Below are 17,153 nucleotides of genomic sequence, written 5' to 3'. Positions count from 1 at the left end.
GTTTTAATGTTACACAAAGCATTTATCATTGGGAAAATGTAATTCATCTCGTTTAAAAAATGGTTCTCAATTCCATGCCATTTTCGTACTGCCTGTTTCATTTCTCGGAAAATGTTAATTTCTAAGTAGGTTCCATGGCATTTTACTCCATACTGATACGATTCCTAGTTTGGAAAAAAGGGAAACTATCCACGCAGTGGAATACTGTGGAGACCATTAGCGGGAAGAGGGTACAGCTGATTCAGAGGCAGGAGCTTAAAGGGTGCATTCCTGAGTGTTAACAGATGCATTGCGTTTAACTCAGGTAACAAAGACATCACATGGGCCATGCTGGAAGCTGGGGCAGAGACGGATGTGGTCAACTCTGTAGGCAGAACAGCAGCTCAGATGGCAGCCTTCGTGGGTGAGTGTCTGCTGTGGCTTTACATGAGATTTTCCTTACTGAAAAAAAAAAATAGCATTTTGCTTCTCGACGTGCGAACACTTTCACTACTGACTACTGACTTCCAAAACAAAACAAAAGTGCTTAAGGTCTACTCTGTCTAAATGAATGAAACATTGACTGAGACTTTGGGGAAAGTGAACAACTGTTTTGAATTTCTACTTTGTGACCGACAGTGGTGGATGGGCCCTTATGAATTTCAGTCAGATGCTTTGAACGACTGTATGTCATTTCTCTAATGGTGGTGGTTTAACCTGATGTTCGAGAACATGAATTGTGGATTCAGTGATTCTGAGCTGAAATTCTGCCTGGACCACTTAATAGCAAGGTACTATGTGATTCTGACTTTGACAAGGGGTTATGGGTCATTGCAAGGATTAGGAAAGTTGAAAGGCTGAAAGAACTTTACATGGTGTATTTATTACTGTTTATAATTACAACAATCCTTCAATTCTTTCTTTTAAAGGACTGTTTGCTTCTCATTAGCATTTTCCTTCTTTCTTCTATTTTTTTTTTTGTTGTTGTTGTTAAAGGTTTATTTATTTACTTGAAAGTAAAGAGGCAGAAAGAGAGAGAGAGAGAGAGGTCTTTCATCTGATGGTTCACTCCCCAGATGGCCGCAACAGCTGGAACTGGGCCGATCTGAGGCCAGGAGCCAGGAGCTTCTTCTGGGTCTTCCCATTTGGGTGCAGGGTCCCAAGGGCTTGGGCCATCTTCTGCTTTCCCAGGCCATAGCAGAGAGCTGGATTGGAAGTGGAGCAGCCTGGACTAGAATCTGTGCCCATATGGGATGCTGGCTCTACAGGCAGCGGCCTTACCCACTCCGCCACAGCGCCAGCCTGCTTCGTCACCATTTTCATCAACCACAAACATTTCGTTTGTGTGCCCAGTAATCCTTGCCATGCTAATCCCAGTTAGAGCAGACTGGGAATAAATGCTTGATCAGTGATATTTTGGCCTCGCTCACTTGGTAAGAGGGTCCATTGACAGGAAAGCAAAGATAGAAGCATGATTTACTGAGAGGACAGTAAATGGCCCCATGGGACTAATTCTTCATTAAACAAACAGTGCTCACAGCCTCTGCACCGAGCCTCATTCTAGGTGCCTTGGCTGCAGTGGCAAACAAGACGGAGGATGTCCATGCTTTTGTGGCAGTTAGAAGCTAAGAGCGGTGACAAGCAGTGTGACAATATTCTCCAAGGGGGAACCAAAGAGGGCCGTGGAGCTCTTCCATAGAAAAGGGGAGCCCCCTATCCTATTCCAAGGGGGTTTTGAGAAAATTGACATTTAAGCCATTGACATTTGAGAAAATTGACATTTAAGAAACAGGAGGAATTAGGTATGTGGATGGTAATGGTATATAGCATATTAAATTGTATTTTAGTAAGTTTTTGAAACTACTAATAGGTGGGGCCAGCACTGTGGTGTAGCAGGTAAAGCCGCTGCCTGCAGTGCCAGCCTCCCATATAGGCTCCGATTCAAGTCCCGGCTGCTGCACTTCTGATCCAGCTCTCTGCTATGGCCTGGGAAAGCAGTAGAAGATGGCCCAAGTCCTTGGGCCCCTGCACCCGCATGGGAAACCTGGAAGAAACTCCTGGCTCCTGGCTTCGGATTGGCACAGTTCCGGCCATTGCGGCCAGTTGTGGAGTGATCCAGCAGATGGAAGACCTTTCTCTCTCTCTCTCTCTCTCTCTCTCTCTCTCTCTTTTCCTCTTCCTCTTCCTCTTCCTCTTCCTTTCCTTCTCTCTCTGTGTAACTCTGACTTTCAAGTAAAATAAATAAAACTTAAAAAAAAGAAACTACTAATAGGTGCCACTGATTAAGCTAGACATTCAGTCACGGTATGACAGCTTTGTTTGAATATTCTTAACTTAATTTCCGGATGATATGAGAAAAGTGCAAGCTGCAGATATTTTATCCGCTGGAGTCAGGGTCCCCAGCTCACCTCCAAGCTAACGATGAGGGTGTCAGTACAGCGGGGAAGGAACACTGAACTAGAAATCTGGAGCCTTGGGTCTTGGTTCATGTCCACCATGGATCAGTCACAGGATTGGGGGCAGACCCTAGTTTTCTGGTATCTGTGCAACAAAGCAAATGTTTGCAATAAGCAGAGTTCTCATTATGTCCACGATGTAACGTGGCAGGAGCCAGCGATAGAATCACTCTGTCGAGATCACACGACTGGGAGGGCAGGAGCCTGTTCTTCCAGGCCTTACTGCAGTGCAGTACTCTGTTCTTTGTCTAAACGCTGCAGGCACAACAAAAATGTAAGGTACAGGTTGCCGCCTGTTCCATCCTAAAATAAGAGTAGCGTTTGTGTTTGATGTCTCATCGGTGAATGTCCCCACTGAGTTCACAGACAGAAAATTAGACTGCACATTTTCAGTTGCCTTTATGTTTGCCATATAATTAGCCTTCTAAAAAAAGGTTTATTCATTTATTTTCAAGGCAGAGTTAGAGCAAGAGGGAGAGGGAGAGAGAGAGAGAGAGAGAGAGAGAGAATCTTCCATATGCTGGTTCACTCCCTAGATGGCCTCAATGGCCAAGGCTGGGCCAGCTGAAGCCAGGAGCCTGGAACTCCATCTAGGTCTCCTGTGTGGGTGGAGGGGCCCAAGCACTTGGACCATCTTCTGCTACTTTCCAAGGTGCATTAACAGGGAGCTGGATCCACAGTGGAGCGGGTGGAGCTAGAGCCAGTGCCCATGTGGGATGCAGGCGTCTTAGGCAGTAGCTTCACCTGCTGTACCACGATGCTGGCCCCTATTACTAACCTTTAAAAACAATTCATTTCTCCCCTTTTGTTGCCTCAATTGTACCCCCTCATAACAAAGTTCTTGTTGTCTTTTGAAAACTGGGACCAATCATACAGCAAAGATGGCTTGTGACTTGTCATCTTGGCTCTCTGGTACTGAGAAGGGCAGCCTCTCCCAGCTCAGGTAGAAATGAATTCAGTTACAGCAACAGCTGCATAGTATGGTATGTCCATAGTATAGTATGTCCCCCAGTGTGTGTTTGGCTCTGCTGTCCCGGCAGATTTTTAACCACTTTACTCCAAATAAGGCAATAATCATCCTTGATCTTCATGCCTTGTACATGTTAGCACTTGAACATCTGTGAGATGTATTCCCGGAGGTAAAGTTGCCAAGACAAAGGGTATATAGCTTTAATTTTAATGCGAATCTCAATTGCCTTCAAAAGGACCTAGCAATTGACAGTAGCATCCTTATCAGAACTGGGATGTCATCATTCTTCTATTTTTACTGGTGTGATAGTTAGAAACGTGACCTATTGTGAATTTACTTTCCCCTTGCTAGTAGTGGAAGCAAACTCCTTCTGCTCCTCCTTTGTTTATTGCCTGCTCCTGTTTTTTTATTCACCTTCCGTCTTGATTATTTTTTTCTGTTTTGGGGAGACTAAGGTGTATTTGTAGACTCTAACCCTTTATCTACCAAATATGCCTAAAGTATCTTTCGCCAGTCTTGTTTGCCCCTTTGACTTTATGGAGGACTTTTGCTGTAAAAAATTTGTTTTTCAGGATCTTATTTGTTTTTTTATAGCTTCTGTAATTCTTGTCTTACTAAGAGAGGTGTTCTTGACCAGGGGGTTATACAAGCTTTTCCTAGATGTCCTTCCTTTTGTTTTTATGATTTCTGTGTGTGTGTGCATGCGTGTGTGTGCTTCCAGAATTTATTTTTTTCGGAATTCATTTTACCCTTGGTACATAGCTGATTGTGATAGCATCATTTATTACATAATCCCACATTTTCTTCTTGAAATATCACATTCCTGGTACGTTAAATTCTTTCAAACTAAATGGTTATACAGTTATCTGCAAAGAATTAACATGTACATGGCGTTTTGGCTTTCCCATCCATACCACGCTTTTTTAAAAATCATTTTTGATCTTTCAGTATTATTCCATGGGTTCCTTGATATGTCTTTACTTTAAAAAACTTATTTCTGTGTTGTTCATCGTTATTGTCACTATTGTTAAAACATTTTCACCACCACCTGTAGCTGCTTATGGGTTATAAAGAGAAAAGCTATTGATTTGTGATTTTTTATGTCATTTTTATTAGCATCTCTGAGACTTTTTCCAACTATTCAATTTCATTTTACTTTCTGTTTGAACTAGCTACAGACTCCAAGTAAGAAGAAATAATAGTAGTGATAACAGGCATATCTTTTTTTGTCACAGTGAAATTTTTTTAAAGGTTTACTTGAAAGTCAGAGTTACACAGAGAGAGAAGGAGAGGCAGAGAGACAGAGACAGAGAGAAGTTTCCCATCCGCTGGTTCGCTCCCCAGTTGCTGCAATGGCTAGAGCTGTGCCAATCCGAAGCCAGGAGTCAGGAACCAGAAGCTTCTTCCGGGTCTTCCCACGCAGGTGCAGGGGCCCAAGGACTTGGGCCATCTTCTACTGACTTCCCAGGCCATAGCAGAGAGCTGGATCAGAGTGGAGCAGCCAGGACTCAAACCAGCACCCATATGGGATGCCGGCACTGCAGGCAGCAGCTTTACCTACTACACTACAGTGCCGACCCCTCCTGTGAAATTGTTTTCACTTTTTAGTGTGAATTGCTGTTGGTTTTGTTACTGCCACTCTTTGTCTTGCTGATTTCTTAGTTCTGCTCTTTGCAGTTTTACAGCCATTCCTGATCCCTGTTTTGGTTTCTGCATTTGTCGATAGCCGAGATGGGTTTTGTTTTATAACCCACAGTGATTGTCTTTTCCCAGGGAGCTAGCTCCTGCGTGTTTAGTGTGATTGCTCATATGCTTGCGTCCCTCCTCAATTTTACTCGGTGCTGAGTTGTGCTTGTGTGAGTGTGTCTTTCCTCAATGTGATTGACATAGTTTCAACTATACCTCACCCCTCTCCAGCCCCAAGGCGTTGTTTGCCCATTTTGCAACCCCCATCTATTCCCCAAATGGCTGCAACAGCCCATGCTGCACCAGGCTGAAGCCAAGAGCCTAGAACTCTATCCTGGTCTCCTGTGTGGGTGGCAAGGCCCCAAGCACTTGGGCCATCTTCCGTTGCCTTCCTAGGTGTGTAAGCAAGGAGCTAGATTGGAAGTGGAGCAGCCAGGACTTGAACCTGTGTTCAAGCAAGATGCTGGCCTTAAGGCAGTGACTTCACCCACAGCACTGCAGTGCTGGCCCCTCTGTTATTTTTCATCACCGGATTTCCGGGACTTGACCTTTGCTCTTATCTTTCCATGATTTCTGTGTCTGGATTTTTCTGCGTTTTTGAGATATGTGGTCCCATTTGATTTTTACATTAACTCATTTGATTCTCAGTGGTAAGCCAGATTGCCTCTTTCATTCTGTCTATTAGTTTGTTTTAAAGATAGATTTATTTATTTATTTATTTATTTGAAAGTCAGTTACACAGAGAGAAGGAGAGGCAGAGAGAAAGGTCTTCCATCTGCTGGCTCACTCCCCAGATGGCCGCAACGGCTGGAGCTGTGCCGATCCGAAGCCAGGAGCCAGGAGCTTCTTCCAGGTCTTTCCATGTGGGTGCAGGGGCCCAAGGACTTGGGCCATCTTCTGCTGCCTTCCCAGGTCATAGCAGAGGGCTGGATTGGAAGTGGAGCAGTCAAGACTCGAACCACCCGCCCACATGGGATGCCGGCACTGCAGACGGCGGCTTTACCCACCATGCCACAGTGCCTGCCCCCTGTCTATTAATTTTTAACACCTGGGATTGTGGGTTCTTGAAAATCTGGTCGTATGTTGTGATGGAACCTGTGTATCTGAAGCGCAGGTGTTTGTTGGCTGTGGCCATGGGGGTGAGTGTTGTGCTTCTATCCCCACTGGGGCCACTACAGCTAGAGCCTTGGAGCTGCTGCCACACTTAAGCAGCCAGGTGGAGCCAACAGGGCCATGGAGCTATGTTCCTGTGTCTGTGGGTCCAGGGTCTGTACACCAGCTGAGGTACAAGAAGGAACTGTCCCACGGTGGGGTTCTCCCAGAGATGCCCAGGGGCTAACGGCCTCCACTGCTCCCCTCCATCGCCAGGAATGACTTGGCCCACAGTGCAGCCTGCTTCTGCCTATCTCAACTGCAGGTGCAGCCAAGCCCCCATGAAATCCCCCTTCAGGATCAAACAGATGCTTCCAAGAACATGCCCCAGTGGGCAAGGGGCCACAAGGGCTGGCCTGGCGCCTTCCCCAGCACTGGTCCCTCGGCAGGTGCAGAGGAGCGAGAAGTCTCCGCTGTGGAGGAGCTCGCTGCACCTGCTTGCCCAGGGAGGCTGCCTCTGGGCCCGCAGAGGTAGGGCGCTGGGGGAGGCAGCGGCAGCAGCTTCCAGGCTCCACCAGGATGGGGGAGGGGACTTCCCAGAGCATGTGTCCAACACCAGAGGTGGCTCAGAGACCCCGGGAGGCAGCACATGGAGGCCAGGCTGCACCAGCGCAGTTTTTCTCAAATTCAGGGGAGCTGGAGAGAGCTCAGTAATAATATTAACACTTCCCAGACGGTACCTTTATTTGTGTGAGTGCCACTGGGTGTGGTTAAGCAAGAGTGACAGCCATTTGTGTAGGGGTGGAAAAAGACACGTTTGCTTCTAGCCAACTATTGTGAAATACTCAAGGTCAGTTATGAGTAGGCCGTTATTTGTATATGTGAGATCTATATAATTCCTGTGTATTGTGGACTCTTTAAAGATATTTTTGGACTTTTCAAAGAATGCTTATAAATGTTTTCTAAAATATCTTTTTAAAAAGATTTATTTATTTATTTATTTGAAAGAGCTGAAGAAGGAGAATGAGAGACAGAGACAGAGAGAGAGAGAGAGAGAAAGAGAGAGAGAGAGATATCTTCCATCCACTGGTTTACTGCCCAGATGGCTGCAAAAGCCGGGGCTGAGCCAAGCCAAAGCCAGGAGCTTCTTCTGGGTCTCCTATGTAAGCGGCAGGGACCCAAGCACTTGGGCTATCTTCTGCTTTCCCAGGCCATTGGCAGGGAGCTAGATCAGAAGTAGAGCAGCCAGGACTCGAACCAGCACCCTTTGGGATGCTGGTGTCACAAGCAGAGGATTTATTGGCTGTGCCACAACTCCAGCCCCTCTCTAAAATATATTACCTCTGCTCTTCTTCCTTTACTCTTCTTTCCTGGAAAAGAGAGATATTAATGCATGTTGCCTTCATAAGAAGACAGAATTGATATCACAGAAATAAGACATCCAGAGATGGTCTCATTTTTATAATAAAATGAAACATTTTCTGTTTTTCCATTGAAAGGTCAACATGACTGTGTGACCATAATCAACAATTTCTTTCCACGAGAGAGACTGGATTATTACACCAAGCCCCAGGGACTGGATAAAGAGCCAAAGCTGCCCCCGAAGTTGGCAGGCCCGCTGCATAAGGTCATCACCACCACGAACCTTCACCCTGTCAAGGTAGTTCATGTTGCACGCTTGCTTTGGAAATGCTGCTTTGGAGTTTAAGCTGCTCTTCTCGTGTGGGATCCTAACTGTCTTGGGGATTTGCAGGTATACAGCTTGCAGTGGACTCTCTTGTTCAGTGGATTCATTGAAACCTGGAAGAGAGTGAGGGAAACAGGAGCTGGCGTGGTGGCACAGCGGGTTGAAGCCCCAGCCTGTAGTGCCGGCATCTCATGTGGACACCAGTTCAAGTCCTGATTGTTCCACTTCCAGTCTAGGTCTCTGCTATGGGCTTGGGGAAGCAGTGGGAGATGGTCCAAGTCCTTAGGAGACCTGGAAAAAGCTCCTACCTCCTGGCTTCGTATCAGCACAGTTGCAGCCATCTGGGGAGTGAACCAGCAGATGGAAGACCTCTCTCTCTTTGGCTCTACCTTTCTCTGTAACTCTTTCAACTGAATAAAATAAATTTAAAAAAAAGAGAGAGAGAGAGAGTAGGGGAAACAGATGGAGAAGGAGGGAAAGGTGAGCGAAGAGGAGAATTTGACTTCCAACTCATCGCATGGGGAGCTCGCTCGGGAGCAGAGCCAGTACAGAGGCACAGGGGTGTCCAGCTTGGTATCCATCAGTCTGCCCTTGGCTGGGGCTGTGCCCAGAGGGAAAAGACAGCCTTTTGGATAGCAGCAAGTAAAGTGGCTGCTTTTACTCATTCATTCAGAGAGCTAGAAAGAACAAGACAAATAGAGGAAGAGAGCTCCCATCTGCTAGTTCACTACCCAAATGCCCAAAGCTGGGAGCCAGGAACCCAATGCCAGTCTCCGACATGGGTGGCAGGGGCCCAGGTACCTGAGCAGAGTACATCAGCAGGAAGCTGGGATGGGGAACAGAGCCAGGACTGAAAACCAGGCCCTCTTGTATGGGACAGGGTGTGACTGGTATCCCATTGCCCCCGTAACTGCCTTGAGTGAGGTCGGGTGTCTGGAGAGGAAGACCTCTCTGAGCCGTCAGCCTCCAGAGCAGCTGGGGCCCCAGGTGCAGGCCTGCAGAAGAGGGTCTAGACCCCTACCAGGAACACTGCCAATGAGTTACCCTTCTAGGAAGTAGCCTCCGGTGGAGTCGGGATCACCTCTTCAATGCCCGTGACTGCCTGGCATCTCCGGCTAACACAGTTCCTCCAGGGGTTCCTAAAAGCTGCCCTGAACTGTCTTCACCGCTGTTGTCTTCAGATTTCTTACCATTTTGGTTTATAAAATCCAAATGAGCGTAATCTCTTCAATGAATCATCACAGGCAACTGCACAACTCCCTGTGCGCTGCAGGGCTGCTGCCCATTCTCAGATTTCAGTGCCCATCATAGCCCCCCGTGCCGAGGGTGTTGATCCGGTGGTGGTTCTCAGCAGTGAGGCCGGCAGGACAGTGGCTGGGTCAGAAGTTGAAGTTTTCCCTGAGTGGGTGTATAATGCAGGGAGGTCGGTGTCTTCCCACAGGGTTTTCTGGGCCTGCAGGGAGAGGTGGGCGACGCATCCTAAGACACAGAAGTGCAGCCTGCACGGCTCGGGTTTTTTGAGAATTTAATCTTTGCAACCATGCAGCTCCCTCGGGGTCAGCGAGTCCCTCCCTCCCTCCCAGTGTTGTAGGAATGGGTTTCCCAGTTTTCATTCCAAGCCCTTGACCCCAGTGTGAGATAAGGAGTTCAAAGCAGAGGCTCCCACCTCCAGCAGCCCCCTTTCTGGGGTGGGAGTGGGGCCCTAACTGAAGGTACAAACGGGTGGGGTTTGGGCGGGCCTTAGCGTGCAGGAGCTTTTCTGGGCGCTTCAGGGCATCTTCACGTGGAGTTCAGCTCTAAGCGTCCATGGCGCTGCTCCGTCCCAGCCTCCGAGAGGCAGTGCATGGGAGAGGGGGCGCGCTGGGTTGGCAAGCCCGGGGGTTGGATCCCAAGCGCAGAGCTGCCGGACAGAAACTGGGGGAGCAGCCTGCAGCTCCTTTCCCCCCAACCCCCTGCCTATTCCGCATGTCGCCGGCTTAGCTTCCCTGCACAGGATGGTGCTTGTGCGGGCGGCGGGCGGGGGTGCAGTTTCTTCAGGCTTACTCCCTGTCTTTTCGGTTTATGTTTCTACCACTTCAGACCGCAGCAGGCGCTGTGGGATACTTTTTGATGCTTCTGTGGAACCCATTCTCTGAGGGTTAAAATGGTGTTAGGAATTGGTGGATGCTTCGATTATCTTTAAAGGCACATGCCTTGATTAAATTAGGTTGCGCGTGTGTGTTTGTGTAGGCAATGCATTGCAAAGGTATATATAACTTGAAATAGCCTATGGAAAATTTTGTGGAGCACTGACTTTTAGTAAGGAGACTATTCCATGACTGTAGTAGCTTCCTTCATTCCACCATGTCTTTTGTGGACATATGTACTCTCTTTGCTTGAAACCCTTTCTGTTATCCATGCTTTGGATTTTGGATATAAAAACTGCCCCAGCTGCTTTTGTGATGGCTCATGTCCACTGCTTTACCCCTTGTCATGCTCCCATGGTTTTTTCTGTAGAATACTATTAAAGAGTCACGTGGAGCCACCATAGAAAATCTCTCTCTCTCTCTCTCTCTCTCTCTCTCACACACACACACACACACACACACACACCATTTTTTCTGTAGAATACTATTAAAGAGTCACGTGGAGCCACCATAGAAAATCTCTCTCTCTCTCTCACACACACACACACACACACAGATTCGCCCCAGCACGTAACCACCTTTGCATTCCAACACATGCAGCACTTCTCCATTTGTGTGCAGGTGAAGTGGCTGCTCTAGCAATGAGCCTGTGTTTGTTTCCATTAGGGACTTGGGGAGTCGTGCTGATGCCCAGAACATATCCAGGAGAAGAACACAATCGCAGGAAAAGGGGCAGCCCAGCTGAGCAGGATCTCCACGTGGAAGGGAGGCAGCATGCTACTCAGAGCAAGCCCCCCATGTTTGCTTATTTTCATGCCAAGGGTTGCTGACTCGGTAGTTTTTAACAATGAGATTTTAAAAGTTAAAAGAATTCAAAATGCCACTGCATAAACAAGTTCTGAGGTAGGCAGTCCTCTGTGAGGGAAGATTCATCCAGGCTTATACCAACAGGAATCTCTTCCCTCTTCCGTAACTAATAATAAGGATTTCCTTTATAATGTGTTACATCATGCTGCAGCAGTAATAGGAAGGAAACCCAGGCCGATGCTGCTCTTGTGTGCGTAGCTGTGTGAGTGCTGCAGCCAACTCGGGGCACCACTGTCGTCATCGTGTCTCTTTGTGTGTATTTGTTGCATATTTTCAAATAAAGACCACGTCTTCAAATAAAATACCGTCAACCTGAGTTCCATTTGAGATTTTTTTTTTTTTAAAAAAGCATCCTCAGTTTTAAGATCCTATTCTTTGATTATAAATGCCATATATAAAATTGATTGCATTAGAATTAAAGGATTGTAGTTACAAGCAGATAGTTTTAATGAGTCATTGTCACCACAGATTAATTTTTTGATGCCTGTTTTTGAGGGGAAGTAAGCAGTAGATTTACCAGTATGGATTCTGATTATACTTAGTCCATTAAGTCTAATAGTATTGAGTGTTACATTCTAAATAAAATAGTAAGTCAAATCTGGTACTGTCAAAAATAAGTGAAATACAAGGCCAGTGTTGTGGCATAGCAAGTTAAAGGCACTGCCTGCGGTGCTGGCATCCCATTGGGTGCTGTTTTGAATCCCAGCTGCTCCACTTCTGATCCAGCACCCTGCTAATGTGCCTGGGAAAGCAGCAGAAGATGGCCCAAGTGCCTGGGCCCCTGTACCCGCGTGGAAGACCCAGGTGAAGCTCCTGGCTCCTGGCTTTGGTCTGACCCCGTTGCAGACCTTGTAGCCATCTGGGGAGTGAACCAGTGGATGAAAGATAGCTCTCTCTTTAACTTTCTCTGTCTCTCTCCCTCCCCCCAACTCTGCCTTTAAAATAAATTTTAAAAATCTAAAAAATAAAAGTGAAATTTTCTCTTTTAATTCTTCGGGGACATTCAGTCTGTGTTAGATTTCCAAATAGGAGACGCGGCATAGGTTTTACTTCATGATCTTTCTTTGTGTTTAAGGAAAAGGATCCGATTCATGGTATCTGCTACCTGTTGTTTCCTGAGATTTAGAATCCCCAGGATGAGGTGTTTTTTTTTTTGTTTTTGTTTTTTTAAGATTTTATTTATTTATTTGACAGGTAGAGTTACAGATAGTGAGAGACAGAGAGACAGAGAAAGGTCTTCCTTCCGTTGGTTCACTCCCCTGATGGCCGCTATAGCTGGCACTGCGCCATCCGAAGCCAGGAGCCAGGAGCTTTTCCCGGGTCTCCCACACGGGTGCAGGGGCCCAAGCACTTGCGCCATCTTCCATGCTTTCCCAGGCCACAGCAGAGAGCTGGATTGGAAGAGGCGCAACCAGCACTAGAACCGGCGCCCATATGGAATGCCGGCGCCACAGGCGGAGGATTAACCTAGTGAGCCACGGCGCCGGCCCCACAGGATGAGTTTTTAACTGCAGCAGTGACTCTGCCGTGTGCGTGCACCTGTGCCTGTGGTACACACATGTTTTTATTACTGCTGTAAACCACCGTGGGTTTGTAGGGCTGTCCCATGCAGCTCCACTTCAAGTGATCTAACCCATAAAGAAGCCAATAAAAAATACTGCTTAGGGCACTCATTCGAGCCTAATCTCACGGGGCTTGGTGTGTAAGATTCAGTAGCTCTGATATTCCCACTATTGAGGCTGTGTGTGGATGGTCTCCTGTTTGGCCTGTTCCCTTTACTGTGTGTGATTGGAAGCTTTATCAGGAAAACTTCCACAGAGAAGTGCAGTTCACTGGAGAGTAAAACACATTTCATTTCTAGAGTTCTTTCTGTTAAAATACCATTTTCTTATGATTAATAAGAATTACAGGGGCCAGCGCTGCAGTGTAGTAGGTAAAACCACCGCCTACATTGCCAGTATCTCATGGGTGCTGGTTTGAGTGCCAGCTCCACTTCTGATCTAGCTCCCTACTAATGTGTCTGGGAAAGCGGTGAAAGATGGCTCAAGTGCTTGGGCCCACATAGGAGACCCAGAAGAGGCTCCTGGCTCCTGGCTTCGGATTAGCCCAGCTCTGGCCATTGCAGCATTTTAGGAAATAAACCAATAGATGGAAGATCTCTCTCTCTCTCTCTGTCTCTCTGTCTCTCTCTCTCTCTCTTTCTCTTTCTCTTTCTCTCCCTACCCTCCCTCCCTCTAGCTCTGCCTTTCAAATAAATAAATAAATCTTTAAAAAAAAAAAAAAAACCTGGTTCTCCTTGCCATGACAATCTGGAACTTGACAGTTTTAGCCAAAAGTGATTGCTCAGTGCTTTGATTCTAAATATAAAAGGTGTGCAGTTGTGTCATGTGTCTCTTGAGTGAAAGTGCTTTTAGCAGAGACAGCAAACCAGGGACTCAGTTTTGTACTGAACACAGGCAGATCACATTACAGCTTTAACACAGGGAGGTGAAGCAATCCCAGTCCTTCTGTGATGGGTGGCAGCCTGCATTCTGATTTGAGCCAGCAGAGCAGCGTTGTGAGCTTAGGAAAGACTTTATCTGGTAGCCTTGTGAAATCAACTCAGCAAGCTATTTGGTTTTTTTTTTGTTTTTTGTTTTTTTTTTTAGATTTATTTATTTGAGAGGTAGAGTTACATACAGAAAAAGGGGGAGACAGAGAGAAAGGTCTTCCATCTTCTGGTTCACTCCCCAAATGGCTGCAATGGCCGGAGCTGGGCCAGTCCAAAGCCAGGAGCCAGGAGCTTCTTCTGGGTCTTCCCTTGTGGGTGCAGGGGCCCAAGGACTTGGGCCATCTTCTACTGCTTTCCCAGGCCAAAGCAGAGAGCTGGATCCGAAGAGGAGTATCCAGGACTTGAACCAGCGCCCACAGGGGATGCCAGTGCCACAGGGAGCAGCTGTACCCACTGCACCACAGCGCCGGCCCGAGTTGCCTAATCTGAGTTTCTCAGTCCACTGGGCCTTTTTCTAGATCGTGATGCTGGTGAATGAGAACCCCCTGCTGGCGGAAGAAGAGGCCCTGAAAAAGTGCTACAGAGTGATGGACCTGATCTGTGAGAAGTGCATGAAGCAGAGAGACATGAACGAAGTGTTAGCCATGAAAATGCACTACCTCAGCTGCATCTTTCAGAAATGCATGAACTTCCTAAAAGATGGAGAGAACAAACTGGACACCTTGATCAAGAGGTACTCTTCTTCCCCTGTTGCCTTTAAGATACACAGTGAAGGGCATGGCGTTTTAGTAGGTGAAGCTTCATCATAGATTTGAGAATGAAACATCTTAGCAGCACTTGCAGTCTTGGGGGATCACTTTCAGTCTTCAGGGAGCAGGGACAGGGCAGACGTTTGGTCCCGTGGTCAAGTCTTCACTTGGGACATCCGCATCCCATAACGGAGTGTCTGGTTCAGGTCCCAGCTGCTGGCCTTTCCAGTCAGCTTGCTGCTGATGCTCACCCTGGTAGGCACCAAGAGATGACTCAGTAACCCACATGGGAGATCCAAGTTAAGTTCTAGGCTCTTGGCTTCAGCCTGGCCTAGAACTTGGCCATTGCAGGCGTTTGGGGAGTGAATGAATGGATGAAAGATATTCTCCCTCGCTCGCTCTCTTTCTCTCTCTTCTCTCTCTGCCTTTCACGTAAAATGAAAATGCATAACAAAAAAAGTCAAAGATTCATTTATTTATTTGATATATACAGAGAGAGAGGGAGAGATCTCCATTTGCTAGTTCATTCCTCAAATGGCTGCAATAGCCAGGGCTGGGCCAGGCTGAAGCCAGGGGCCAAGAACTCCTTCCGGTCTCCCCTATGTGGGTACCAGGGGCCCAAGTACCTGTGCCATGTTCATTGCTTTCCTGGCACATTTGCAGGGAGCTGGATCAGAAGGAGAGCAACTGGGACCCGAACTTGTGCTCACACGTGATGCTGCATTGCAGGCAGCAGCTGAACCTGCTGCACCACAAGGCTGACTGCAATAAACAGCAAGGTTAAAAAAAAAAAAAAAAAAAAAGAAGCAGGGATGATATTCCATTTTGTGCTTTTTGCCGTGATTTCTTGTTGTCATCACTGATGGACTCGTGAGGAACTGGAGACATGACAGGCACTCAGTGTAGCTCAGTGACTGTCCCTCGGTACCTGCATGACGCTCTCATCCTCTGACCAGCAGAGACCAACTTCTCCCGACACTTTGCTGAGAAAGGGGAGGTAAGTCAGAGGAGGGGACTCACTGAGAGCTGCCCTTCTTCATGGGAGTAACTGGTGTGGTCGTAAGTGACCAGCTAATCCAGTAGAGGGCTCAGCTTTCGCCCCAGGCCTCATCTTCGCATACACCCTGCACCCAAGGCCTGGAAACCCAGCAAGGCCGGGGAGCAGCAGTTGGAGCAAGAGACTCTGAACATCTTAAATAGCAAGAAACAGCAGAAAGCTCCCTGGGTTCAGCTGGGAGTTCATGCCTGGGGATTCAGTGCTGGTTACTCTTCACCAACTGTCTTTCAGCTTGCTAAGGGGCCGCGCTGCTGATGGCTTCCCAGTGTATCAAGAGAAAGTCGTGAGAGAGAGCATCAGGAAGTTCCCGTACTGCGAAGCCACACTCCTGCAGCAGCTGGTGCGGAGCATCGCCCCTGTGGAAATTGTAAGACCCTCACTGACTCAGTGTGCTCTGTCGCCGGGACGCGGTGCCCACAGTAATTCTCGCCAGCACTGATCTTATTTCAGACGATTTCCGGGAACAAAGGTGGAGGCAGGCTTGCCCACCCCACATGTTTCTGTGCGTCTCCCCTCCCACGAGACCTTTTCTAGCTTAGGGTTTTTTATCAACAGTACTGCTCTGTCTCAGAATGTCAATGCCTGGAATGGAAACTCACGCATTCAGTTCCTCCATGAAACCTGTAGAGTGTACCTGCACTAGGTAGTAGAGACGCATCCACCCACACCTGTAGCTCCGTGATTGCCAGTACGGAGTCTTGCACTATGTGAACGCCCAGTTGGGTCATCTGGGTGGGAGGTGGGGGAGGGGAGGGGCGCGGGGCGAGAGAGCTGGGGGAGCTGTGGGAAGGCTCATGGGGACTCCTGATAACCTCACTAGTGTGTCTCAGTTCCCTGTATGGCACCTCCTCCATCCCTCTGATTAGAAATTTTCCATCCTTGCAAACCCTGTTGACATTTCCCAGCTGTGGGAAGCAAGTTTTGTTCACTTTATTATCTGTTCCTCAGATTACTGATTGCCCTTTTGTTCTCTGTGTTTACACAAGTGGAGGCATGTCATGAGGCTCTCTCTGCTGGCCTCATGTTGAAGAGGCTTGTGTTCGCCTTATCCATGCTCAGTCTGCCTGGGTATTTTCCATTCAAATCCCTTTTCTGCCTTCTGTCCATCAGGCAGGAAGTAGTTGCTGAGACCAGTCCCATCCCTGGCTTCCTTCCTCCCTGGGGCAGTTTTAGGTCCCTTCTTTACCTTGCCGGATCACTCTCAGTGTGGAAAAGGAAAGCTGGAAGTGTGTCCTGGGTGCTTCTGTAAAAATTAAGAATTCACCTGTTGTGAACCACACCGGCGCCGATGTGTTTTGACTACACATACAACTCCAAGCCAACGTGGGTAAAATAGGAAGGGGCTTATGTATTGACATATTCTCAGTTGGGTGGCCCAGATCTGGGACAGTGGCTCTATGGGCCAGGGACCCAAACACAGCCCTCTTTCCACCCAGTATTTCTTAGCTGTGTAGGTTTAAGACCTCATGTTTGAAAAAAAAAAAAAAAAAAGACCTCAAGTTTGCAGTGCGTTTGTTGCCTTGTCTCCAGGCTCACATTCCCACCCCTATAAGGTAGGAAGAATAAGGGGATGTATATATGGGAATCATAGGCTCTCCTGTGAACCCTCTGCCTGTGTCACGTGACCAGGAAGCTGGCAGGGGGGAGTTGGGGCATGTCAGAGTGCTCCTGGGAGGGATTCCCGTGCTACCCAGTGCTCGGGGATGTTGTCCTTGCTTGGGAACATGGGAAAGGACAGCAAAGCTCAAAATAGGAGCCCAGAGTGTTCTTTTTAAAAAAAAAAAAAAAAAGTCAAAGCAGGCCAGCGTCAGGGTCAGCCATTCATTGTAGCCTGCCACAGAGGATAATATAATTGGTTTATGGAGTCTCGTGATTAATGCTGATCCTAGCCATCTGAGCCATCCAAAAGAGGTTTATAGTAAGGTTAAGATAGCATCTCATGCGTTTTAGAAGGCTTCCTCTTAAGTTTGTTCTTTAGGAGTTACAGATTCTG

The 17,153-nt window shown here is 47.5% G+C and overlaps 1 protein-coding gene across 1 annotated transcript in view; it reads left to right on the top strand.

Moving 5' to 3' along the window:
• Positions 1 to 17,153, top strand: part of ANKMY2 (ankyrin repeat and MYND domain containing 2) — a 48,023-nt gene that overhangs the window by 21,534 nt on the left and 9,336 nt on the right. The window contains exons 4-7 of the mRNA XM_062179190.1: positions 305 to 403; positions 7,683 to 7,843; positions 13,873 to 14,087; positions 15,392 to 15,527. Of these exons, the coding sequence (XP_062035174.1) occupies positions 305 to 403; positions 7,683 to 7,843; positions 13,873 to 14,087; positions 15,392 to 15,527 (611 nt within the window). The remainder of the gene's footprint in view (positions 1 to 304; positions 404 to 7,682; positions 7,844 to 13,872; positions 14,088 to 15,391; positions 15,528 to 17,153) is intronic.

Source organism: Lepus europaeus, chromosome 20, assembly GCF_033115175.1.
Source record: "Lepus europaeus isolate LE1 chromosome 20, mLepTim1.pri, whole genome shotgun sequence".
NCBI classification, from domain to species: Eukaryota; Metazoa; Chordata; class Mammalia; order Lagomorpha; family Leporidae; genus Lepus; species Lepus europaeus.
This window is presented reverse-complemented; position numbering and strand designations above follow the sequence as displayed.